General features: G+C 39.2%; 2 protein-coding genes across 4 annotated transcripts in view; one reads left to right on the forward strand and one right to left on the reverse strand.

The window, feature by feature from the left end:
• LOC129780386 (dynein axonemal assembly factor 1 homolog) lies at nt 1–27,891 on the forward strand. Of its 3 annotated transcripts, XM_055788591.1 has the most exons (10): nt 1–139; nt 197–288; nt 357–496; nt 2,254–2,341; nt 24,308–24,450; nt 24,510–24,608; nt 24,667–24,731; nt 24,791–24,876; nt 24,934–24,977; nt 25,044–27,891. In XM_055788591.1, the coding sequence occupies exons 1-10, from the start codon at nt 99–101 to the stop codon at nt 27,627–27,629; spliced, it is 3,384 nt and encodes a 1,127-aa protein (XP_055644566.1). In that variant the 5' UTR covers nt 1–98; the 3' UTR covers nt 27,630–27,891. The 3 variants fall into 3 exon arrangements, with proteins under 3 accessions (XP_055644566.1, XP_055644567.1, XP_055644568.1); XM_055788592.1 differs by lacking the exons at nt 1–139; nt 197–288; nt 357–496; nt 2,254–2,341 and adding an exon at nt 20,667–21,557 and having other exon boundaries at nt 25,044–27,886; XM_055788593.1 differs by lacking the exons at nt 1–139; nt 197–288; nt 357–496; nt 2,254–2,341 and adding an exon at nt 20,667–21,158 and having other exon boundaries at nt 25,044–27,886.
• Nucleotides 27,605–27,899, reverse strand: part of LOC129780387 (cytosolic 10-formyltetrahydrofolate dehydrogenase) — a 33,421-nt gene continuing 33,126 nt past the window's right edge. Inside the window, exon 3 of the mRNA XM_055788595.1 lies at nt 27,605–27,772. Within this exon, the coding sequence (XP_055644570.1) occupies nt 27,717–27,772 (56 nt within the window). The 3' untranslated portion in view covers nt 27,605–27,716. The remainder of the gene's footprint in view (nt 27,773–27,899) is intronic.

Consider the following 27,899-nt stretch of genomic DNA (forward strand, 5'->3'; position numbering starts at 1 on the left):
CGGGGCAACCGTGAAGTTGTTTTTTCACAATACCAATTATTTCAAGAAGATACCAGATTGGAAGTAGTTTTGCTTCCATCTTAAACTGGCTTTTGAAAATGGTCAAAGAATGTGTGGAGGAGGACTTCGGGCCGAAACGGTAAGTATATCCGTGAAAATGATTTTTTGTCGGTAAAAACAGCAATTAAAATTCCAGGATGACCAAAAAATCAATCGTTGATTCGTGCAAAAAGAACAAACTCTACATCACACCCCACTTGAACGATATTCTCTACTTGCACTACTCGGGTAAGCGAAGGATCGATTAATGGCGTTTTGGCTAATGAAAGTGTTTGGCGCTTGAAAATTCGTTTCAGGATACAACGCAATAGAGTCGCTGGAAGAATACGTTGGCCTTAAGTGCCTTTGGTTGGAATGTAACGCGATATCGACCATCTCGGGACTAGAGAATCAGACCGAACTCAAGTGTCTTTATTTGCAGAACAATCTTATCACGGTAAGTTTGTATTTTGAGCTAATGCTTAGAAAGGGTCCTGAGCCTCGTGGGATGGTATTGATTTTTTTGTCATAGTTATGTTTACGACGAATTGGAATTGAAGGTGAATACTTCCGGTAGGAAAAGAGTAGCCTTCAAATATTCGCCCAAAATTAATGATAGCTTTATCTATATTCAATTCCGATTAAAACCATTGCTTTCTTTCCTAAAAAAATCACGTCATAGAGTACACCAAAAAAAGTTTTGGAGGTGAACTTTTTTTTGCGCGAATATTTGAAGGCTAGCTTTTTACCAGAAATATTCGCCCAATCTTGAAGGGATAAAATAACTTTTCAGAAACCATTACAATATCAGTTTTGAGGTCTGCAAAAAGAGGGGGTGGATTGAGTATATACGATCACACTTCAGTTATGTACGCTTGCCGGAAGCTTCTGCGCGAATATGTTCAGGCAAATCTTTTTTATTATTATTCCTACACCTTTATAGCTTGATTGAGTTGAATTTTAGGCGAAATAAAAAATCTAATTTTTTTATCTTTATAGATAGATGTAAACATAGTACGCCAATATTATAGCCGCAGTTATTTTAAGCAACTTTTAAAATAAAGTTTTTTTTCCTATCTCTTCAAATATATATTCTTCTTATAATATAGATATAGCGCTTTTTTAGGGTCATCATGAAAAAAACGGTTTTTTCCATATTCTACATGCAAACTGTCTTCAGAAAATTTTAGAGCTCACTAAACAAACATTTTGCGATGCACAATTTGTAAAAATTTCAACTCTGTTAAAACTTATTGATATTTCTGTTGAAAAACACATCTCATTCCATTCTTTGTTTTTGAGAGGCTTTAAGCTTGTAGTTCATTCGCCTCCACACATCTCACTTTCGACGAAATATTATGGGCCTGATCACGAACATCACTTCACGGTGAAAAAGGAATTAATTGTATGGAAGGTTATATGCAATTCCTTTCGTTTTCACCATGAGGTGACGGTAACGGTATTGAATTAAAGAGACTTTAAACTCTGAGAGTTCATTCGTCTCTATGAGGTGACGTTCGCGATCAGACCCTATATCGAATAACTGTCGTGAGGCCATCTCGATGTGTTTGTAACCAATTCCATTCCGTTCCTTATGAGAACACAAGAGGATAGAAGTAGAAATCAACAGTGGTATATAAGCAGTGCTGCAGGATCAGATAATTGTAAACTATTGTTAACCATTAGTATGATTAAGGAGGATGTATCACTACACCAACATGCAGTCTTTTAACCACCTTGGATAAGTTAGACGAATAAAATTATAATCAGTTAAAGACCAATTTACGATTGTGTATTGATTATAGTGGTGAACTATAATCTAAGAGGGAAATCTCAACAATTTCTTCTAAAGAAATACGCACTTTTCATCTGTTTTATGTTTTTTCTGAGGCAAACAAAAACACTGTTTATTGGCGGCATTTGAAAGAACACATTTCACCCTACATAATGTGAGATTTTCAAAACTATGTTATTTTTCGTATTTGAGAAAACTTAAATTGAAATCATGATTTTTTGGCGAAACACCATCAATTAATTTGAGTAGGATTAAGATGTTGACAAGTTCTACATCGCAAAATGTTTTTCTTGATAAGCTCTAAAAGTCGTCCGAAGAAAACTTTGATGTAGAATTCGTAATATAAAAGTTAGGTCCATTTTTTTTCATGGTCACCTACACCTACCTATACATTGAATACTAATATGTTCTAATTGCAGAAAATTGAAAATTTGGATAACTGCAAAAACTTGGATACCATCAACCTATCGCATAATCATATCAACAAGATTGAAAATTGTGGCTTTGGTAAGTAAACGAAATATGGCACTCATTTTTTGGGCTTGTGCTAACGTAAAACTAATGTACACAATACTATACGCGGGACGCGACAGGATACAACACTTATTGTTTTTACAAACGTGAAAAGGATGTTAAATTTACCTTTTTAGTCGACCGGTTTCGGGCTCGATGCTGCCCATCTAAACATTCGATTTGTGAAGTGGTCGTTTGAAAGATCTAGGTTAATCTATTGTATAGTAGGGCCAAAAGTAGTAGGTCGAATTTTCGAGCGCAAATGAAATAATGTCTTCTAGAGACAATATGTATTCAGACCGCTTCGTTCGCTATCATACTGAAATGTCTTCACATATTTCATAATGTCTTCACAAAATCAGATGTCTTCAATATGAACACATGTCTTCAAACCTGGCATCTCTGGTTCGCCACAAAGTGGAAGAGAGACGAAATCGCTAGAAAAGATTGCCTGATTAATTTTCAATAACGATGATAATTTGAAATTTTCATTAATTTGTTTTTTTTACTTGCTATATGATATTAGTTAACTGTTTTTGTTTTAATTTAATTAATTAATTTATAATGAAGGAAACTTCTAATGGAAAAACGTTTATTATTTGCTCAAAAAACATGCCTATTTTTGACCAACTTACCCCGTGTGTGGGGTTAGTTGATCAATTTATTCTGAAATATAAAGACGTTAAATAAAAGAAAAATGTCGAATAATTGATTCTCTGATTATTTTTCATTGAAGGGGTAAAAGGTCAGCTCCATTGTAGTACATAATATTCTAACGCAAAACTTCGTACTACAAAGTTATAGCCAAATTTATTCAAAAATGACCAACTAACCCCGCCCTACCCTACATTCTCGTAAATGTTTACTGTCAAAATTTCAGCCGAATCGGACTCGTAGTTTTGTTTAGACCGTGTGTGGAAGCGGGCGTGTCCGCGAATTTTAGAAAAATGGAAAATATGGAAATTCCGCCGTCGCCACGGTCAAATTGGTCGAATTGCACTACGAACTGCTGCCCAATCCACCGCATTCTCCAGTTTTGGCCCCGTGCTATTTTTTTTTGTTTCCAAACTTGAAAAAGTCACTCGCCGGGCAGAAATTTGAGTCGAATGAGGATGTCATCGCCGCCGCGGAGGCCTACCTTACAGACCTCGAAAAGACGTATTTTTCAGATGGATTAATGAAGTTGAAGCATCGCTGGGTCAAGTATATCGAGCTAAAAAGAGACCATGTTGAGAAATAAATCACCATTTTTCCAAAAAAATTTGTTCTGTTTTGTAGGCTAAGTACTTATTGGACTGCCCTCGTACATGGGCAGAAAGAAAATCATCGAAAAAATGTACCAGTGGGGGGAAAGTGGTCACCCTAAGGAGCATGCTCATTTCCTGTGTTCACACACCACTACAATTTCCGTTTTTCGAAGAATATTGTAGCTGAACTTATTGTTGTTCAAGATAGCAAGCGGTTTTTATTATGAAAATTGAAAATAGTACATTTTTCATTATTGGGAAAAAAGTTGAAAAATCGAACGTTTTTTTTTAATGAGGAGGTAAGGTGGTCACCTGTGGAGGGCAAAGTGCTCACTCGCACATATCATGCTAGAAAGTATAGATTTATGCGTGATTCCTTGTCCAAATTTGTCATTATTGAAATAGTAGGTACATGTGTGGAATAAGTTTTTCATAATGATGCTTGATTTTGGTTGGGATTGCATATTTTTCCTGGGTCAAAACCACAGAAGGGACCCTTTTAAGAGCAGAAGGTGTTAAGGTATATCAGCTTTTGAAAACAGAACATTGTCAGTAGTAATCCTCCACTGACCACTTTGCCCGCATACAACAAAGTAATTTATATGCGGAATAATCGCTGAAATTTAACAAAACATCTGTTAACCTCTCCTAGAATATGTGAACAGTCGTCCAAACTGTTGATTTTTTGAAAATATCAGGTCAAATAAACTAAATTTCACTAGAACTTCCTTAAATTCGAAACGCACAAAACTACGGCCGAATGGCTACCGAGAGTGCGATTTTTGTTCTAACAGTCAACTCTCCCTAACTGGATATCCAAAGGGACCATCGAGTTAGGGAGATATCGACATACAGAACATTTTTTCATATTTTTTATGTCATAAATTATCATATATTAGGGTAAGTATCCGAATTATGGTATGAATTTTTGATTCATTCCCTTCAAGTGAAAAAAAAATCTTTCTCATATAAAAAATATTTTTTCCAGTATCTCTCAGGATGTGATAGACGGTTATATTTAACGAAAAAAATCCTTCTACGCGAATGTTAGAATTTCAACGTTGCCAGAGTTATAGAACTTTTTCTTTGTTTCGGACTCTGTTGGCTCAAACTGACTCTACATTGTACGCTACATAATCCGATTCTCTTGCTTTCATTTGAAAGATGAAAAAAATAGTACAGGATATAGTAGTGGAACATCTAAATTAGTGGATTAAAATAACATTTTGGAAGTGGAAAATTTTAATTTTTTTTTTAAATTTATAATTATTCACTTTATCCCAAGAAATCATACTAAAGGGTGTGTCACATCAAATTGCATCACGGAAAAAACGCTGTAGAAATTTAATTTTTAGGAATTATATCTTCAGCTTTCGCTTTAAAATCAGATAAGAGTGTATAGATCACGTTGGTCATGCTTCACTGTCAATTTTTCGTAAATTTGGAAAAATGTCGTCGAACGAAAAAGAGCGTCGTGAATTAATCCTGTGCACTCATTTCGAGAATCCGGAGTTGTCACATCGGGACATCGGTAAGATGCTGGGAATCGTTCAATCCACGGTCAGCAGAGTACTAAAACGATACTTCAGAACCTAACCATCGACCGGAAGGTGAAGAACGGCAAAAATGGATGCTCCGTCAGTGAAAAAGATCACAAGCGCGTAGTTAAGCAGTTTAGACGTGATCCGAGAAGTTCGGTCCGGGATGTCGCCAATAAGCTGAATTTGTCAAGTTCATTCGTCCAGCGGACCAAGCACATACAAGGTTCAGAAGGCTCCTAACCGCGACGAAAGGCAAGACATGGTGGGGAAGACGCCCAACGCGCCGAAGCTTCGCCCAATAGAGAAATATTGGGCGATTATGAAGCAGGCCCTCCGGAAGAACCCAAAAGTTGTCAAATCGGAGGCGGACTTCAAGAGAAAATGGATTTCTGTTCAAAAAAAACTACAACCTGACGTTGTACAGAACCTTATGGACGGGGTAAAGAGGAAGGTACGAGCATACGGGCTTGGGCTCGAAGTATGAAAAATGGAAAATGCCAAAAGTTGTTTAATAGTTTTTATTTTACTGTCTAAAATTTTCAAAAGGATCGGTCTACTGGGCGAATTTCTACAGCGTTTTTTCCGTGATGCAATTTGATGTGACACACCCTTTAAACCTGATTGTTTCTATCAATTAAATTAAAGCTCTCTAACCCCTCTACAATTTGTTCTTGACGCCCAACTTCTATCTCTCCTAATTTCGCTACAATATCGATATAAACAATTCCTGATTAAAATTCAATCAAAATCTTCAAAAATAGCGATTTTTAACCCACTGTACTTATAAAAGCCACTTAAATTTCACTTTAATGTTGAAAGGTTAATTTTTCTTCTTGAAATTATTCATATTTGAATTATAAAAAAACTTTTTTTTAAAAACTGTATACAATCGAGTTCTAAATTTTACATAATCGAATCATATATAATCGAGTTTGTATATAATCGAGTTCGACCTGCATGAAGAACTAGGTTGACAAAGAAAATATTGATTAAGTATGTTATTCAAACTAAATTGTAATGATCACGCAGGAACTGTTCAATCACAAAGATATGTTCGAATAGTTTCACAGGAACACTTTCAGTTGATTTCAATATTCCAGACAATATTCTTCAGGTTTGATTTAACGTTCGAAGATGTAATTTCGACACAATCATCTGAACCTTCCTGAATATTCTTCATCTCAATAGAACTATTATCTTCAGCGTTTTTCTCAGCTTTTTCAACACTTTCCAGTATATCGGTATCTAGCATCAGATCACAGCAAATCACGTTTTGGTCCTTTTTGCACTAATTACTAAAAGACATTGAGCAATCGAACGGTATTGTACTGTCGACATCAGCAAGCTCACGACGCATTAATTATGCCAGCGGAATATCACCATCATCATTGATGAAAAATTCGGCTTCCTGAAGCCATTTTAAATAGTCTCAGATTTAACCTTATTGATTTTAGAGGGTGAAAGTATTTCAATTGCATCCAATACCGGATATCTGACGGGTCCTAGAGTGCATTAAAATACAGTAAGAATGCTAAATAACATGAAGGTTGAAAAGGACAAATATCCTCCATTTCTTGCAATCTTCTTTTAATTAATCGAACTAATTAATCGAAGATGGCGAAAGTACTGATTCAGGTTCTTGATTATGTTGAAGCCCAGCTGCTGAGCTACGAAAGTAAATCAACGAAAGTTGTGGAAAAATTGTAAACTTATCGATTTGAGCTTTGGTCGGAGAGATTTTGGGTGCGCTGTATAGTTATCAACGAACATGACTAGAGAAAAAATAGATATAAATATGATACATTATCATAACACATAATTCCAGAAATAATACCTTTCTCTTTCCATTGGAAATTTTTTGTCAAATTGTATGATCCATTCCTCAAAAAGCATTAAGGCCATCCAGACCTTGGTATTGTTCTCGTATATCACTGGTAATGACTTCTTCTTATTGAAACATTATGGGTTTTTACTCTTTTTATTGATCAGCAACGGTAGTTTATCGCTCCCGTCCATGTTGGTTGTGCTTTAAAGTTGGGAATACCCAGTTCCTGGACAAATTCGCAAACCATATCCCGAAGAATAGAACCTGAGACAGGTAAAATATTCTCTCTGGCTTGATAAGACAAAAATCCATTGACCGCTCCAGCTTTTCGATTCCGACCAACCTTATATGCTTTTGGTCTAGATTAAATTTTCCATTCCGATTCCATTTTTACTTTAGTTTGAATAGTGGGTATCAACAAAAGTGGAAATTAGTGGAAATTATTTGCAGCTTGAGACCCCTTCCGTCCATACTTTTCGACCTGCTCGATGATGCTCAAACGTTACGCAATGGTTGGCGTTTTGATTGTTCGCTTGAAAGGTTTCTAGTGGTTTTCCATACTTGAAAAGAAATTGTTTGATGACACGAATACTCCGTCTTCACTTTCAAGAGCAATTGAAATCAGAGGTAATAACGCACAAAAACATGTACGCGAAAATCAATCGAGTTAGGGAGGTGAAAATCCATGGAAAAATTAATCAAAACCCATCGAGTAAGGGAGGCATCGAGTTAGGGAGGTATCGAGTTATGGAGAGAAGAATGCTGGTAAAATCGAAGGTGCCATGAAATCCATCGAGTTAGGGAAAATATCGAGATAAAGAACATCGAGTTAGGGAGAGTTGACTGTATTTACATTTTGATATGTGACAGCTCCACTGAAATACAAGGTGACTCAAACGTCAAGAAATTTTTCAAATATAGGGTAACTATCAATACAGTGCCAATAGTCAATATTTATACTACCAAACAATCAGGTCACTTTACCCCCACGTGACCTCTTTGCCCCCACTCCCCCTACTGCGAAACTGAAAGTAGCAATGTACTTGAAAGCTGCTTCTAAATATATTACAAGACAGAGAATTACAAAATATAATCTATATACAGTGGTGGCTCTATAATTAGCACAATCCATGTTTAAATGAAATAAATAAATAAACAACCTTGTAGTTAATATTATATTTTTAATAACCACATATAAGAAATAATTTATATTTATTTTTTTTATCCCATTTATTTATTCATTAGGCTCAATAGCATTTTATCTGTAACAGAGCCGGTTTTTTTTTATCGTGTACATGTACATATGTTTATGTTTCTATAAATTGTAAATTACACAGTAGTAGTAGTAGTCATTTAGGCGTTAGGTTTTCTGTTCCATTACATTATGGTAAATTACAATGTAGTAGCCATTTAGGCGTAAGGGTATTCTATCTGTTCTTCCATTGTTCAGCAGACCGGACAGCAGAGACAGTTGATATTGATCATTGTTGGGTTATTTATAGAACTGCAGCCCGATGTTTCTTGCAGAGCAGAGCAGTTGTATGGATGAATCGATCTTTGTTCCTCCGTGAATCCATCTCCATTGCTGATGTTTGTTGCGTGGACGTAGTTATTCTATAACAACACAAAGATGGTCAATTGTGGGCCCTGAGTTTGAACCCACGATCGATCGTTTAGTAAGCGAACGCGTAACCATGTGGCTACGAAGACCCCCTATATATATATATATATATATATATATATATATATATATATATATATTTATTGTCAATTTGAATATATTAAATCCTTTTTACAAATAAAAACCAAATATTGATTGGCCTCATAATTTTATTTTTTTTTCCAAAATATATATTTTTATAAAGGCTCGTATGGCGTTAGCCTCACGGGCCGGGAGTTCAATACTTTGACCATTTTTCTTATTATCTATGTTAGTAATATGTAACCGATTACTCGCGGTTGGCTCGAGGTTAGTATTACAAGTGTTTTCGTAATTGGGATGTTGCTGTCTCCAATGCTCTGTACGTGTGCCCGACACGGGATACTTCCTATTGGGATGCAGCTGACCATTAATCAGCAACGCCCCCTAGTCTGTACCTCATATCTAGCGTGGTGCGTCTTTCTCGACTCGAGGAATCCAGGATAGAATGGTCACTAGCCGGCGCAATCATCAGTTCGTGTAGAGTTGTCATGAGCGGTACAACCTTTGGCTCTTGTTGAATGATCTGTGGACTGCACAACCTTCGGCCCGTGTGTCTGTAAAGAGTGTGTGTATGTATTGCCGCGACTAAGTAAAAGTTTATCGAACGGATGGGAGGGATATGAAACGGGGACACAACGAAGGATTCATCATTAAACGTTGACATCGGCGTTTCTGAGAAACAGGTATAGATGAAGCAGAAGATCAGGATCACGGCTACCTAAGATATCCCGGACGGGGATCTCCGATTGTCTGCCTTGTGCTCTCAGTGCTCTAGAGAGCTGAGAGCGAGCAGTATGGAACCGGATACACGACCAGACAACATGCTCGATGTCGTGGTAGCCATCGCCACAATCACAAAGATTGTTTGCTGCGAGTCCAATGCGATAGAGATGCGCGTTTAGGTTGTAGTGATTGGACATAAGCCGAGATATCACGCGAATGAAATCACGACCTACATTCAATCCCTTGAACCATGCCCTCGTCGAGACCTTAGGGATAATCGTGTGTAACCAACGACCGAACTCATCTCCACTCCACATGCGCTGCCAACTTACGAGCGTGTACTGACGAGGAATGTGGAAAAATTCATTATAAGCAATTTGCCTTTCAAAAAGAGTGCCTTCTAAAGCGCCCACCTTAGCTAGCGAGTCCGCTTTCTCATCCCCCGGAATCGAGCAATGAGAGGGAACCCATGCTAAGGTAATCTTGAACAATTTTTCGACCAAAACACTCAATAGTTGTCTTATTCTTGTTAGGAAATAAGATGAGCGTTTATCAACCTTCATTGAGCGGATTGCCTCTAATGAGCTGAGACTGTCTGAAAAAATAAAATAATGGTCGATGGGCAATGTTTCAATGATCTCCAGTGCGTAGTATATCGCACTCAGTTCAGCAACATACACGAAACAAGGATCATTGAGTTTGAAAGAGGCACTGGAATTTTCATTGAAGATGCCGAAGCCAGTGGACCCGTTTATGAATGAACCGTCAGTAAAGAACATTTTATCAGATCCAACTTTCCCATATTCTGCCGAAAATATCGGCGGAATAGAATCGGAGCGTAGGTGATCTGGGATTCCATGGATTTTTTGTCGCATGGACAGATCAAAAATGACAGAGGAATTGCAGAAGTAAGGGAAGCAAACTTGGTTGGAGATGCCTGGTGAAGGGTGCACGTCGTGGGTAAGGTACTCATGGTATAAAGACATAAAACTTGACTGAGGAATCAGTTGGAGTAGATTTTCGAAGTTATCAATCACCAATGGATTCATGATCTTGCAACGGATGAGAAATCTGTAGGATAATTCTGTGAACCGAAGAGTAAGCGGGGGTACTCCTGCCAAAACTTCGAGACTCATCGTATGTGTCGAATGCAAACACCCCATTGCTATACGCAAGCAACGATATTGTATTCTCTCCAGCTTGAGAATATGAATCCTGGCAGCTAATCGGAAGCAAAAACTGCCATATTCTAACACTGATAATATCGTTGTTTTGTATAACTGAATGAGGTCTCCTGGATGGGCACCCCACCATGTTCCGGTTATTGTTTGGAGAAAATTGATTCTTTGCTGGCATTTCTGTTTCAAATACGCAATGTGTATTCCCCAGGTACATTTAGAGTCAAAATATACTCCAAGGTATTTGAAAAACATCGAGTGCTTGATCGTTTTGCCGGATAGGTGAAGCTGGAATTGGGCGGGTTCGTGCTTCCTAGAAAAAACGACCATTTCGGTTTTCTCCGTAGATAATTCGATACCCAGCTTGAGAGCCCACGTGAACAGGTTGTTCAGGGTATCTTGCAAGGATTTTTGCAGAACGGCGGGATTAGTACCCGTGATGGAAATAACTCCATCGTCTGCAAGTTGTCTTAGCGTGCAGTCTCTAGTTAGACAATCATCTATATCATTGACGTAAAAACTGTACAAGAGGGGGCTTAGGCAGGAGCCTTGTGGTAGGCCCATAAAACTGTATCGAGAAGATTTCAAGCTGCCATGATTGAAAAACATGTGCTTTTCTGACAGTAAATTGTACAGGAAATTATTCAGAATTGGTGAAAGTCCACGATTATGAAGTTTCTCTGAGAGAATTTCCATGGAAACTGAATCAAATGCCCCTTTGATATCGAGAAAAACGGAAGCCATTTGTTCTTTGCGAGCAAATGCGATTTGGATTTCAGAAGATAGCAGCGCGAGACAATCAATGGCCCTTTACCTCGGCGGAAGCCAAACTGCGTATTTGACAGCAAATTGTTCGCTTCAACCCAATTGTCCAAACGAAGTAGAATCATTTTCTCTAACAATTTACGAATACAGGATAACATTGCAATCGGCCTATACGAGTTGTGATCGCAAGCCGGCTTGTTGGGTTTCCGTATGGCTATCACTCTCACTTGTCTCCAGTCATGCGGGACAATATTCAGCTCCAGAAACTTGTTGAACAAGTTCAGCAAACGCTGTTTTGCCAAGTCGGGAAGATTCTTCAACAAGTTGAATTTAATCTTGTCCGACCCCGGAGCTGAATTGTTACATTGCGATTGAGAATTCCACCATCGAAAAATTCTTATAGTCGCATTGGAGCGGAATGTCGCGTACGACGCTTTGTGCAGGAACGGAATCGGGACAAACCTTTCTTGCAAATTTGAATATCCAACGGTCAGAGTATTCCTCACTTTCATTTGAATGGTTCCAGCCACGCATTCTCCTAGCCGTATTCCAAAGAGTGCTCATAGCAGTCTCCCTTGACAAACCATTGACGAACTCCCGCCAATATCCACGCTTTTTTGCTTTAATCAGACCTTTTAGTTTGGCTTCTAGAGCTTGGTACTTTCGAAACCATTCCACTAATCCAGTTTTCCTGAATTTTTTGAAAGCGGATGATTTTTCAAGGTAGACCTTTGAACACTCCTTGTCCCACCAAAGTGATGGAGGACGACGTCGTAAAGTGGTAGCAGGAACACGTTTCTTTTGAGCTTGAAGTGCGCTTTCGTAAATCAAACTCGATATAAAATTATACTCTTCGAGTGGAGGAAGTTCATGCATTGAAACAAGTGCTTCAGATATTATTTCTGCAAATTTTCTCCAGTCAATATTTTTCGTGAGGTCATACGCAATATCGACTGACTCACGAGAACCTGATTCATTGGCGATCGATAAAATTATTGGCAGGGGGTCACTACCGTGGGGATCTTGGATTACCTTCCACGTGCAATCCAGGGATAACGAAGAAGAGCAAAGTGATATGTCTAGCATGCTTGCCCGTGCAGGAGGGTTGGCTATTCTAGTTGCTTCCCCAGTATTCAAAACTGTCAATTTGAAGTTGTCACACAGATCATAAATCAAAGTGGCACGGTTGTCATCGTAGAGTGAACCTCATGCTGTTCCATGGGAGTTGAGGTCACCTAAGATTAGCCGCGGCTCCGGCAGTGCCTCGATGATATCAAAAAACTGATGGCGGCCAACCATAGTTCTTGGAGGAATATATATCGAGGCAATGCAGAGGCCTTTGCCATTGATTTGTGTCTGGCAAGCGACAACTTCAATGCCTGTCATCGATGGGAGAGTGACTCTATAGAAGGAGTGGCATTTTTTGATCCCCAATAGTACGCCACCAAACGAGTCATTTCGATCGAGGCGAATAATGTTGAAATCGTGGAAATTCAGTTCGTCGGCTGAAGAATGTTTCACAGAGGGAAAATACATCACAGTTAGAACTATGAATTAAAAATTTAAATTGATCTAGTTTAGGGATGATGCTTCTGCAACTCCACTGTATTACAGTGGTCAAATCCTTGACCTCTTGCACTGAATCAGGCATCGAGAGAAATGAACGCTGCTAAAAAACCACATTTTTCTTTCAAAAATGTTCTCACAATCGGAAGCAAACATAATACTATGCTTTTAAGAGGGTCATTTATATTTAAAGCATTTAAAATGTTGTCCACCAGGTCAGAAAGCGCAAGCAAGCCAGATTGTGGCTGTTGCCTCGATCGCGAAAAAGGAACAGACGTGTTGGGCTCTGCTCCGGGAAGTGCTGAGGACCCCTGGTGCGTAGAAGAACCGCTTAAACCAGGAGGTACTTGCTTCGGTCTATTCTCAGCACGTTCGATACGAGGTTTCATTCCAACTTGGGAAGTTTCGGTCTTCTTTCTGGGGAGTGATGGAAAAGAAGTAATTTTTCTTTTCCTAATGGCACCCTGCGATGTACCGGAACTTCCTGCATTGGAAGCGTCAGCAACAGGCTCGTCGTTCTGCAGAATGGAGTAGGGATTGTCCTGAGTCGTTGAGGCGGAACTCTTAAGCATTTCTGCATAAGTCCGCTTGGAACGTTCCTTTAAGGAACGCTTGAGTTTTTCCCCTCGTTGTATGTACACCGGGCATTGAGAAAGATCATGGGGGGCCCCGTCGCAATGAAGACACTTGCGCTCTTTTGCGCAAGAAGTCCCATCATGACTCTCTCCACAATCTGCGCAACGTTGTTTATTGCAACAATAGGCGGCCGTGTGACCGAGTTGCATACATTTGTTGCATTTCATTACCCGGGGTACAAACAACCGAACAGGTAAACGAAGAGCACCTATTGCAACGTAGTTTGGAAGAGCGGAACCCTCAAATGTCACTCGAAAAGAGTTTGTCCGATTGAGAACTCGTTTGTCATTTTTAAGTGACACAGACTTCAGTCGATCGCATTCAAGAATCTTCACACTTTTAAGTGAGGAATTCTTGAAGCGACCGACACCATCGAGTATCTCTTTTCGAGTCAAACCCTTTTCGTTTATTACACCGTCTATTTCAACGTTGCAACAGGGTACGTATACGCGATACTCAATCGCAAAGAGATCACAGCGCGTTATTGCATTCGCTTGGGTCCTGCAAGAGACGACAACTCGTAATTTGTCTGGCCCCATCCGAGTAATTTCAGTAACTTTGGAAAATTTCTGCGTTAGTTCTTTTGAGATGCGAATGACATTAAGAGGTTTTGATTTTCGTCTAAAGTATACAATGAATGGACCTTTGAATCCCTCCGGGTATTCCTTTAGACAAAAATCATGTTTTTCATCAATTTCCTCATCTTCAGAACTTTCTACTACATACACAGAATTTTCCTCCTCAACGTCTGCTTCATCCTCCTGCTCTTCAGGAGGTGGGTCAGCATCAGAAACATTCAATGACGTGGATGGGAGATCCTCCCCGCCCTCAGCCATAATAATGAATTAGTCACCTGTTCGATGTGAACAGTGTAGAATAATAATAAAAAATAGAAAAAAATAAATGAGTAAATAAATTATATTTGTATTCAAGGTATATATAAATTATATTTATTTCAATTTTTTATTGTATAAAATTCGAAAATGAAAAAAAGTTTCAACAAAAGTTCAACGGTAATGTAAGAAAAATGTACACCCCTAATGCCAACGCTTGCCGATTTGGTAAATACAATGTTGGACAATGGTGTAAATCGTACACAGGAGGTTGAAGGAATGATATATGGAACAATAGAAAAATAAACTTCTACTTGCCGCTGCTGTGTAGCGTGTGATGAATGTGTGTTGATCTGAACTGGATCCTCAGCGTCTCGATCGTGCACCACTTTTATTTGAGCTCGCTTCACTCGCAAGCACTGATGAAAAAAAGCACAATATAGATCTGCGTGAAAAAAAACACCGTTATTGGATCGATTCTCAAACTTGTCCGATCAGCTCGCGAGTTCTCGAAGAATGATAACATAATTAACACAGCTTAATTTTGATGGAGGAAAGGATACGATAATATAATAATATTTATCCTCTAAGATTAGTATTTAGTGGGGAACCCTTTCTGAGCAAGAAATGCTTCCAATCGCTGCGGTAGGCTTCCAACGAGTCGTTGCATTTTTGATTAGGGATGCTATACCATCCTTCTTGGATAGCCTCTCAAAGTTTGATCATAATTTTTGTTTTTTTTTAAGATTGATATGTTCCTCTACGTCGTTCCATAAGTTTTCAATGGGATTGAGATCAAGACTTTGAGGTGGTCAAGCTAAAACATTGATATGCTGATCCAAGAGCCATTGCTCCACAAGTTTGGAAGTATGCTATGGCTCATTGTCGTGCATGAAAGTCCATCTCAATGGAAGGTTGTCCTCAGCGTTCCACACGTTTGTAGAGATTTTAATCCATTTGATCCATCGATCTTTGCAATAGAGCCTACGCCGTGCCAAGAGAACTTTGCCCACACCATCATGCATGCGGTATATTTAGGTTTAGGCTGTCGCTTAGGTGGACGCCACACGTAACGTTTTCCATCGGATCCAAATCTGTTGAATTTAGATTCATCGCTCCACAATACAAGTTATCACCAGACCCACGAAGCTATGATTCGCTAGCAAATAAACAAAACACCCCCGGCAATCATCACGCGAGCAGCGTGCAGAATCCCAGAGCACATTTTCTGCTGACTCAGATCAGCGCATATATTCTTCGAATCAGAGACGATAGCTTTAAGTATACAAATCAAAAATGTAAACCAAATCGAGAAGAATAAAGTGCAGTTTTATCGAGAACTCCGAGTAGAGCGGTTGGTTTTTTTAAAAAGCCGAAATACCGCAAGGAATCATAATTGGCGCCCGAAGTCGGGACCCTTAGCAACTGATAAGTAATTACGAAGACATCTTTAGCTGCCTCCCGCTGGGAGAATTCAACATCCGGACCCAGAGCCATCTTCAATCAAGTTGAGGATTTGCGTTGTTGGAGCGCGACAAGGTGCGCTAAGGAGGAATCCAACAACCCGTAGCAAACAAGGACTATCTGGACCTAGGCGATTGTCCCGCGGCACGAGACGAGGTGCATCCAATTAATATTATTGTGAGTATAATATTAACCCCCGAGAAAGAAATTAGTTTTAAGCTAAAATAACAATTTTAAACGCGATCACGCCTACTAACAACACAGTGGTAAGCCCGGACCCACCGTAAGCGAACCACTAGAATATCACAAAGTGTTTGTACTAATTCAAACCGATCAACCAAATAATTACCGCGAGTGAACAAAAAATTAAAACTTATTAAACGCGATTACGCCTACTAATAGCACAGTGGTGAGCCCGGACCCAACGTAAGCGAGCCACTAAAATATCACAAAGTGTTGAACTAACCCAAATCGAACCAAACAAAAAAAAACCCCACGCGAGTGCAAGTGCTAGTTTATAAGCTAACAAAAATGGCTGAACCTATTCCAATTATCAGACCAGTGCGTCTGCTCCCACCATCCAATCCAAATCCAAATCCAAATCCAGATCCAATTCCAAATCCTAATCCAATCCAAAATCCACGGTTCGTGATCGACCGAAATATCGGATTCGAGGACCGAGGTAAAATTCCTCAAATAGTGAGAGACCTACCCGAATTCAATGGAAATCCACGAGATTTGAGCCAGTGGATGCTAGACGTAGAAGATGTATTGGAACTTTTTGTGGACCTCAGGGACACATTCCAATATTATCTCCTCATTAAAACAATTAGGAGGAAAATTAAGGGCGAAGCCAACGACGCTCTTATCACCAGTAATACTCCTACCCAATGGGAGAGTATTAAAGAGGTGTTAAAACTCTATTACGCTGATAAAAGGGATCTTATGACCCTTGACAATCAGATGAAATCTTTAATGCGTAATAAATCTGAAAGCCTTGAGAGTTATTACAGCAGAGTAAGAGAGCTTGTGACTCTCATCAGTTCCGCCATTTCAATGGATGATCAATGGCGTGGAAATGAAATTATTCTAATGCGATTATACAACCAAATTGCACTTGATACCTTCATAAGAGGACTCGGAGACCCACTCTCCAGATTTTGCAAAAATTTCAGACCGCAGAGCTTAGCACAAGCTTACAGCTACTGCGTTGACTATTTAAACCTGGATGCGCGCAATGCTCCAGTAAACATGCCTACTTGGCACCCTATTCCAAGTGCAGCTCCTAAACAAACTATTGCATTGCCCGGTTTTGATAGGAGATATTCAGGAAAGCCTCCACTTCCCCCACGTCAAAACACAATTCAAAATACTCCACAGCGCATGCAACCTAATGTATTTGCACCAAACAGAACTTTTGTCCCAGCTCAACCCCGTCCCGAGCCAATGGACACAAGCACCATTCGTACTCAACATGTGAATTATGGCAATCGGCCAGTAGCTCAACGTAGAGGGCCAAGCAATTCCATGAGAGCACACGATCCCCATGCTAAAAGATTAGCACACACATTAGAAGAAAAGTTAGACCCTTCTGAATACGAAAAGTGGTATGATGAGCAAATTAAAACAAACAATGAATTTTTCAACGAAGAAAATTATTCAGAACCATTAGAAAACTTAAATTTAATTGATGATGAAACTTCTGAAGAGCCAATTGAGTCAAAAGAAACTGAAACCAATTTTTTAGAGAACACAGATTGGGTAGCGAAATGGTTCGATTAAAGAACATTTCCCCGCTTCCGTTTATTAAAGTTCCCACTACAAAAGGTTACATGAAACTATTAATCGATTGCGGAGCAAATATAAATATAATTTCGAAAAAATGGGCACCCAATTCTGGCAAGAAAATTTTCAAAATTCCTCAGCAACCTGTCAAAGGAGTTATAATGTTATTTCTGAAGTTACCCATCTTGCAATTTTTTCACCAGTGATCGAAGACACTTACGAATTTTCAATTTTTGACTTCCATACATTTTTTGATGGAATTATAGGTACAGGTATAATCTTCACCAAGCTTTTCAACCTTATCTCAAATCAAGAAATTCTGCAAGTATTCGGTAGAAACCATACATTAAACATTCCTATCCATTTTTATACTCCTACTCCTACACCCAGGAAAATAAACTCCGTAACTGTTACAGAAAAAGTCAGACTCAATCACCTTACTGAACAAGAAACTTCAAAGCTAATACCCATTCTGAAAAAATATAATGGAATTTTCCATAACCCTAAAAGCACCCTTTCATGTGCCACAAATGTGAAATGTGACATTCGCACTACTGACGATTTACCAATTCATCAAAAAACATACCCCTATCCCATGGCCTATAAAGATGAAGTGGACAAGCAAATGAAAAAACTTATCGAATCAGGAATTATAAGACCTTCTAGATCACCCTGAAATTCCCCAGATTGGATCGTTCCTAAAAAAATGGATGCCTCTGGAGAAAAAAAATTTCGACTCGTTATTGATTACAGGAAGCTGAATCAGAAAACGATATCTGACAGGTATCCAATGCCTGAGATTTCAAATATTTTAGACCAACTAGGAGGAAACAAATACTTTTCAACTCTTGATTTGGCATCAGGATTTCATCAAATAAGGATGAATCCTAAAGATGTAGAGAAAACCGCTTTTTCGGTCAATTATGGAAAATACGATTTCATTCGTATGCCATTTGGCCTCAAAAACGCTCCCGCTATTTTTCAGAGAGCGATGAACGATGTGTTACGTGAGCACATTGGCAAGCGCTGCTACGTTTATATCGATGACGTAGTTGTATTCGGAAAAGATCTCAACGAGCATAATGAAAATTTGAAAATTGTGTTGCAAACTTTGGAAAATGCAAACCTGAAAGTTCAATTAGATAAATCGGAATTTCTCCACACTTCGATTGAATTTCTAGGGTATATTATTTCAGACAAGGGCATTAAACCCAACGAAAAGAAGATAGAGGTAATCAAAAATTTTCCCGAACCGAAAAATTAAAAACAGTTGAGAGGATTTTTAGGTCGTGTTGGGTACTACAGGCGATTCGTTAAAGATTTCGCTAAGATAGCGAAACCACTAACAAATCTTTTGAGAGGGGAGAGAAACCCTGATTCTAAAAAACAAATAAGCCTTAATCAAGATGAAATTAAGTGTTTTGAACAAATGAAAATGATTCTTACAAGTAATGACGTGCTCATTTATCCTGATTTTACTAAACCATTCCTTATTACAACAGACGCATCAAACTTCGCTGTTGGCGCTGTGTTGAGTCAAGGTGAAATTGGCAAAGATAAGCCAATCCACTTTGCATCCCGAACTTTGAACAAAGCTGAGGAAAATTACTCAGCTACCGAGAAAGAGATGCTAGCCATCTATTGGGCACTTAAAGTTTTCAGAAATTACATTTATGGACAGAAATTTAAAATTTCATCGATAAATTCAGTAAATATGGACGCATGGTACCGATACGATCTCGTAACGCGACTCATGTGGAAAAAGGAATGTGGACCACACTCACATCCCATGTAGTTCCGGAGTCAATTGTAGTTGACAACGAAAGAGGTCTTCAATCTCCAAACATTCGTGGTTGGATGGCTGAGTTAAACATTCAGGTATATCGGACACCAATCCACAAGTCAGAAGTCAACGGTGCAGTAGAACGGTTTCATTCTACCGTCATAGAATTGTACCGAATTCAAAAACAACTTTCTCCCGACACAAGAGTTAGAAATCTCATTCAAACAGTCATTGAAAAATACAATAACACCATTCACTCCTCTACATCCATGACACCCAAAGAAATTGTATTTGGTAAAACGAGGAACCCAAACCAACAGATCGACCCCGACAAATTAGAAGAAATAAGACAAAAACAATACGATGAAATTTTGGCAAATTTGACAAAAACACAGCAAACTCAATTAACGACATTTAACAAAAACAGAATTGAACCACCCGAACTCGAAATAGGTAAAGAGGTGTTCGTGAAGGACAAAATAATAAGAGCTAAGCATAAACCAAAATTTAAAAAACACTATGTTCAACAAAATAAAAATGTTACATTTAGAAACGAACAAAATTCGAAATAACATAAATCTAATGTAAAAAATATTAATATTAACTGATTACAGGTTACCCCTTGTTCTGGGCCAAAACATTGAAATTCACAACGTAAACGAAGAACCAGTGGCGATAGTAAAGATAGGAGAAGCAAAAATTATAGAAGGATATCAGAAATATGTTCATGCGATTAGCATAACAGCAATAGAATTATCAATATCAAAAATGGAAACACACCTCTCGACAATTCACATTAGTTATCCCGACTTAAACAGATTATTTGATCATAAAGTGAACGATCTGAAAGATCGTATCGAACAACTCAAACCAAAGACGAGACAGAGACGATGGGACGCATTAGGACGAGCATGGAAATGGATGTCCGGCTCACCAGACGCTGATGATTTACGATTAATAACTAATGAAATAAATGCAGCTGTAGACAATAGCAACAAACAAATCTTAATAAACGATGAGATGTTCGGTAATCTGAATAATTTGACAGAAGCAATAAATGAACTAATTAAGGCAGAATCAAAAAGCTCTACACTAGCAATAGAAAAAGCCCAGATAATAAATCTAATTTTGAGCCTAAACATCTTAAACGATCAAGTATCAGCAATTCAAGAATCAATAGCATTTGCCAAAGTAGGAATAGTTAATTATAAATTACTATCCACGGATGAAATCAGACAAATAGATGAAACTCTCAGTAAACAAGGCCTACACACAGAACTCCTCGAAGAAGTGCTCAACCTCGCGAAGGTGACCATTGGAACAGACAACGAGATACTGCTTTACGTAATCAACGTACCTACATTTTACCCACAAAACTATGATGATATTAGAATTGAGGCAATCTTCAAGAAATCAGAACGCATCCAACTAAAGGGAAATAACTACATCAAAGGATCTACAGAACTTTTACTCCAGAAAAACCCATGTAAACGATTTGGCAATTGGAGCCTTTGTTACAGATCAGACCTATAAGATGTTTCCGAAGACAGATGCATTTCTAAAATAGTCAAGGGAATATAAAGCAGATGCACATATGAACACGTTTCTACACATCCACCTACAGTCCAACTGAGCCCGACGACGGTGCTCCTTAACGACATCAATAACACTCTACATAACACGTGCGGAATTACCGATAGAAACCTGACCGGCTCTTTCATCATCGTATATCGAAACTGTTCAATAACAATTGAAAAGTACAAGTATGCTAACAATATCATCAGAACAATCAATCAACGAATCTTCATCCCATCCACAAGTTTGATAGTGATGCAAGAAAGTGTAGAAAACAAAATTGACGTCCACTCACTTCACCAACGACAACACCAGCATCTTAAATATTTGGAACATCTCAAGTCAGAGACAACCGTGCATAGTTGGTCTCTCATAGGAGGATTTTCATTTTCATTTACGTCCATAATCCTCATCATAATTTTCATTCTGATCAAACTTCGATCCCAAGGCACAGTAGTTCAAATCAACCAAAAGAATGAATCAACGGATCCCATAGAAGCAGTAAACACGCAGTACTATCAACCGGCATCTTCATATTTAGCCAAACCAGCAGTTTAACGTTGACCCAGGAGGTTCAACACTCAAAGGTAGAGTAGTTATCACCAGACCCACGAAGCTATGATTCGCTAGCAAATAAACAAAACACCCCCGGCAATCATCACGCGAGCAGCGTGCAGAATCCCAGAGCACATTTTCTGCTGACTCAGATCAGCGCATATATTCTTCGAATCAGAGACGATAGCTTTAAGTATACAAATCAAAAATGTAAACCAAATCGAGAAGAATAAAGTGCAGTTTTATCGAGAACTCCGAGTAGAGCGGTTGGTTTTTTTAAAAAGCCGATATACCGCAAGGAATCATAATTTACATTCCGCCAAAATGTAGCCGGTTTGTTTCTGAAGTTTCTTGCAAAATGAAATCGGGTTTTTAAGTTCTTTTTGGAGACTAAAGGTTTGTGCTGAGTAACACAACCTCGCAGACCGCTCTCGTTCAGCCCTGATCTCCGGGGTACAAGATGCTCCTTGGCCCATCTTGGTTATCTACCCAACAATAAAAACAATGGGTTTGCATGCAGAAAAATAGAAAGTAAAACGTAGATTACGAAAATCACCTTTTTTTGTCCTAACTTTATTTTTCTGCGATTTCTGAGGCACTGAAACTTATTTTTTGAACGACCCTCGTACCAAATTTCCCTAATTAATTTTAGAAGAAAAACTGTTTGTGCTAGTCACTATTTAAAGCCCTAAAAGGCAAATGGCACCTAACATGCAGCTGTCAATCACTTGTTCGTCAAACAAACCCATACATCAAAACAACTACATATAGGGTTGGGGAAAAAGAAATGTTGTATTTCTGATCGAGATTTGACGCTTTATTTAACATATTTAAAATTATCCAATTTAGTTCAAGTATGCGCCATTTTGTTCGCAAACTTGTTGCCATTTAGAAGGCAACTTCATTATCCCCCCCTTACAAACACCCCCCCCCCTTCTTGTTCGCAGAAAACTCAGACAGTTTTCGCAAGCCTCTCTTGAGGCCAACTTAGTATCACAAAGAGCGTTTTGCATGGATCGGATAATAACTTGGAGCCAGGTCCGGACTATACGGTGGGTGCAATAGGACATCCCATCCGAGCTCCCGTAGCTTCTGGCGGGTCATCAAAGATGTGTGAGGCCGAGCGTTGTCTTGGTGGAAAACAACACCATTCATATTGATTATTTCTGGCCGCTTCTGGTCAATCGCCTGCTTCAACCAGTCAAGCTGCTCACAGTAGAGAACCGAGTTGAGGGTCTGGCCATAGTTGAGTAGCTCATAGTGGATGATTCTCTTCCTATCCCACCAAACACACAGCAAAACCTTCCTGGCCGTCAATCCGGGCTTGGCGATGGTTTGGGCCGGCTCACCACGCTTCGACCACAACTTTTTTCGCTTCAGGTTGTCGTACGTCAAAATGGGTCGAGTTCGTTCCGTTTCAGCAGTGCATCGCAGGCCTTGATTCGGTCTAAAAGATTCTTTTGCGTCAACTCGTGTGGCACCCATACATCCAGTTTTTTTTGGAATCCAATCTTCTGCAAATGGTTCCAAACCGTTTTATGGTCTATAACCAGTTCCTGGCCAATCGAGTGAGTGCTCACATGCCGGTCTACTTGGATGATTTCTACGATTTTATCGGTTTCCCCGACGATTGGCCTACCAGTACGGGGTGTATCTAGGACAGCCACTACACCAGAACGAAATCGATCGAACCAACGCTGTGCTGTGCGAATCGTTACAGTATCGGGTCCATAAACTACACGAATTTTTTCGGCCGCCTTCGTTGCAGTTTTACCTCGCAGGTAGTAAAAACGTAAAATATGGCGAATTTCTTGCTTGGTGGACTCCATCTTTGACGCGCTATAACTTGAGACTGAAAAGAACAATCACAACACTGTCGAAAAAAAACTTGTAGCACAGTCGTCATCTGTCGTCTTTAAATAGCCGTATAGTATGACCCGATGCGATAAGTACAACACAAGATATGTTTAAGTGTTGCCATATATTGACAATAAACGACATTTCTTTTTCCCCAACCCAATATTATGCTTCACAAAGACAGCTTGGATGGCTATTTGAGCACCTGCAGATTATCGGTTTCGGATAGGATCAATATAGACTCTAGAGAGGAAAACCTGCAAAGGACACTCTTTTTTTTATCCCATTTATTTATTTATCAGGCTCATTAGCATTTTAGCTGTTACAGAGCCGGGTTTTGATCGTGTACATGTACATATGTTTATGTTTCTATAAATTGTGAATTACACAGTAGTTAGTAGTAGCCACTTAGGTGTTTAAGTTTTCTGTTCCATTACATTATGGTGAAGTACACAGTAAAAGCCATTTAGGCGTAAGGTTATTCTTTCTGTTCTTCCATTGTTCAGCAGACCGGACAGCGGAGACAGTTGATATTGTTCATTGTTGGGTTATTTATAGAACAACAGCCCGATGTTTCTTGCAGAGCAGAGCAGTTGTATGGATGAATCGATCTTTGTTCCACCGTGGATCGATTTCCATCGCTGATGATGGTTGCGTGGACGTAGTTATTCTATAACAACACAAAGATGGTCAATTGAGGGCCCTGAGTTTGAACTCACGATCGATCGCTTGGTAAGCGAACGCGCAACCAAGTGGCTACGAAGACCCCCTAAAGGACACTCTTCATCCCTGAAGTTTTGAAATCGATGGTGCTTCGTTGATCAGAATTTTTGGAAACAAACATAGACTTACTAAAAATATACCAGACTTTATAGAATAGAATAGGAATGGACTTATACACACAATTTCGAATGTAATATTTCAGAAACTCTACCGGTGCTGAATACGCTCAACATATCGCACAATTATTTGAAGTCGGCTGAGAGTTTGGAGCATCTTATATTGTGTCACAACATCTCGGTCTTGGATATCTCCCATAACCGTATCGATGATCTTGCCGTTGTGAAGGTTGGTCTATAAAAATATGGTTAGTGAACTCAACATTTGCAAAACTAATACATTTACAGGTTTTGGCCGATATGAGAGAACTGCGTGTACTGACGATGACTGGTAATCCGGTAGTTAACATCATACCGGCCTACAGAAAAACTTTAATTCTTGAATGCGTAAGGAAACAGTATATTGAAATAAGATGGTTTATGAAGTGTCGTTAACTTTTTACAGAAAAACCTTACCTATCTTGATTCTCGACCTGTATTTGATCGTGATCGGGCATGTGCTGTCGCATGGTTTGTAAAGTTGAATTTTGTTTTTAATTTGCTGCATTCACCAATTTTATGGATTCTAGGAAGCGTGGTGGACATGAAGAAGAGCGAAAAGAGCTTCAGCGCTGGAAAAGGGAGGAACAGAGGAAAATTCGAAGAAGCATCAATGGTAATATCCTCATAGATTTTTCCTTAATGCATATCATCTGGGTACCATACTTTACAGCAACCCTGCGAATGCGTCACCGTGGTGATGGCGAACCCGAGCTTGTAAGTGCGAGTGATGATGATATTTGATCGGAGCCCATGTTGAAAAGGGTTTTTTTCATATTGTAGTTGAGAACCAGCAGTGACGAAGAAGATAGCACGCCCAGGAATGGTAAAAAATGTGCTTCAATTGTGGAGATTGAACCGAAAAGCAACGAACAAGCATGGAACGAGGTTGAACAAATTCTTTGCAAATCTTCAGCTGCTGCCGGATCTCATGGTGTTTACCAAAGGTTTGCATCTAACAGAGGTGGGGGGATCGAAGATGAAGTGGATCAGGCAAATGACGATAGTGATAGTGATATAAACGAGGTTCATGGAAGCAAAAAAGTGTTGGAGGATTGTCAATCAGTAAAGAAACTTATTGAAGAAATTGTTCCCGCTGAAGAAGGGTGCATAAACGACAGTGCTGAGAAGATGACTGACGATACTTTTGTCTTGTCTACGGCATACCAAGGAAATAAGAGGAAGCTTATTGAAGAGATTACATCCGACCATGAAGAGTACGTGCCAACCAATGATACACCAATTAATGATGAACCGAAAAAAGTCTCAGAAATAGGGTGTGGAAAAGGTTTTGAAATTCCAACTGATGAGCAGGAACCGATCGTTGAAATAGAGAACAAGACAAAGATAGCAAACAAAATGGATAAAGTGAAATCCACAGAGCTGGAAGATGATACTCTAAATGTCGTGATTAAAAACAACGACGGAATATCCATTACTATGGAATCGAAGGAAGGTGAATTGATAAGTATGGTTGAGAGCCGACCGGCGTCTTCTGCAGAAAAACTGTACAAATCTGTGTCTAGCAAAGAGGAGGGTGGATCAGAATCAGAGCCATCCGAAGTACTGAACGAAAATCGTGAACACAAGAGTAGTAGCGCTTCTGATGTCTATTCCTCTGATAGTGGCGATATGTTTGACAGAATTGTTCCCACAAGACATCGCAAGCTGGCCACTAACTACTGTACGGAATCGGATTCGAATTCTTCCAACGATTCGGAGCAAGAAGCGGAAAAGTTCCCTGATAAACTGGAGCGGGAGAAATCGATTGCGGACTATATTGACGAGTATAAGAAGTTTTTCCAATCCGCGAAAGTGTTGGATTCGGAACCGGGTCAGACGAATCGGAACAAGATTGTGCGACCTCAAACGGCCAAATACAGGCGTACTTATCCAATTGTGTACGAAGGTGTGTTGAAGTCTATCGAAAGGGATTCAAATGAAGTGAAAATACAAGAGGCTAAGGTTAAGGCGGATCAATCCAGAAGGAGTGTTATTGATCGTTTGATGAAACAACAGCAACAAGAACCAGCGGTTATGAATTTGGAAGAAATGAGCATTTCGATTGGTGGTGAAGAACATAATTTCAACGAATACAGATTAGATGTCTTCCGAAAGGACCAGGAAAAACTTCAAGCTTTGATCGATAGAGTAACGGCACAGAAAGACAAATACAACGCCCATATTGATCAAATTCATGACCAGCTGGCTAATATAATGGACGATTACGGGCAAATTAGCGAGAAACTACGAAAGGTTGATGATCTTATTAAAAATATAAGCAACGAAGAAAAGCTTCCTTGTGACGATAGACAAGACTCACAGGAAGCAACAAATAACGTTGAGAACCACATCGTCGAAGAGCTGGAAAGTCATGAAGATGTAACACACATCGATGAACACGAAGAATCGAAAACTGCAGTTCAGACGATAGTAAACGAAATTATTTTCGGAGGTAAAAAGAGCGGATCTTTGAATAACTTGATGGACGAATCTGACAACTCTGCGGTATCTTCTTCGGAAGAATCAACCGACGAAGACGAAACACCTCTTATTAGTCAGGATAGTACTGTCTTAGAATTGTTGGCCTCTCCAAAGCCGATTATTGTTCCGGAAGAAAAATTAGGATCCCACACGATACATGATTTCACCCAGGATCCGGTCTACCAAAAGTTTATTGAAATTCAGGAAGAAATCGATGAACTCACAGAAGATGAGCTTTACAATATTGTTGCGGAGGCTTCCGAGGAATTATCCGAAGATCCGAAAGTTACCCAGTGCTTGAACAGCGCCGTTGATCAGTACTGGAAAAAGTTTGACGATGTGGAGGATTTTCGAAAAAACATTAATTTGGACTCGCATCCAATCATTCAAAAATTCCGGCAGTATATCCGCTGCCATTGCGAAGCAGATGAACAGGAAGAAGCAATGGCCGATACGGTTGCCAATTTGGATAAGGCTTGCCGGAAATTAGAAAGACGTCTGTCGAATCACTTGTTCGACGAGTATTTGATTTTGAGCAGGAAACAGAGTATCGCAACAATTGGTGGGGAGTCAAGTGCTAACGAGATAGAGCTAATTGAAATAGAGGAAGGCCCATGTGAGGTTTCCTTAGATCCATTGGATAAAACTACTGCTTGGAATGAAACTGAAACAGTAGAGAATACCAGTGCACCGTGTGTTACGAATGTTGATCGATCAGTTCCATCGGATATAAATAATCAGGATTTCGAAGATGATGAGTCAAAGCCCGTCCCGACAATGGAAGAAGAGAATGTGGTGAAGAACTGTGAACCTCTTGAAACAGATATGGATGTTTTCTTTGATAAACGCATTAACACAAATAACGATATTGAAAATGATTTATAATTATGCTTACATTAACTGTAGAGAGCGACATTATTTAATAAATGCAAACATTTCTGAACAATACTATTTAGGGCTGAAACGCGGTCCTCAGTACTCTATGGTAACACATTTGGTTTTGAGATATTCGTTGAGGGCCTCTTTACCTAAAATTAGAAGAAAAATAAACATTAGAAATAATGGCAAATAAATTGGACGAGTGATCTTGAAATAATTGATTATTAGAATTTTCCTTTATAGTATTAAACTGAACCAATAAGCAAGATAATCGAA

This window comes from Toxorhynchites rutilus, chromosome 3, assembly GCF_029784135.1.
Source record: "Toxorhynchites rutilus septentrionalis strain SRP chromosome 3, ASM2978413v1, whole genome shotgun sequence".
In the NCBI taxonomy this organism is placed as follows: domain Eukaryota; kingdom Metazoa; phylum Arthropoda; class Insecta; order Diptera; family Culicidae; genus Toxorhynchites; species Toxorhynchites rutilus.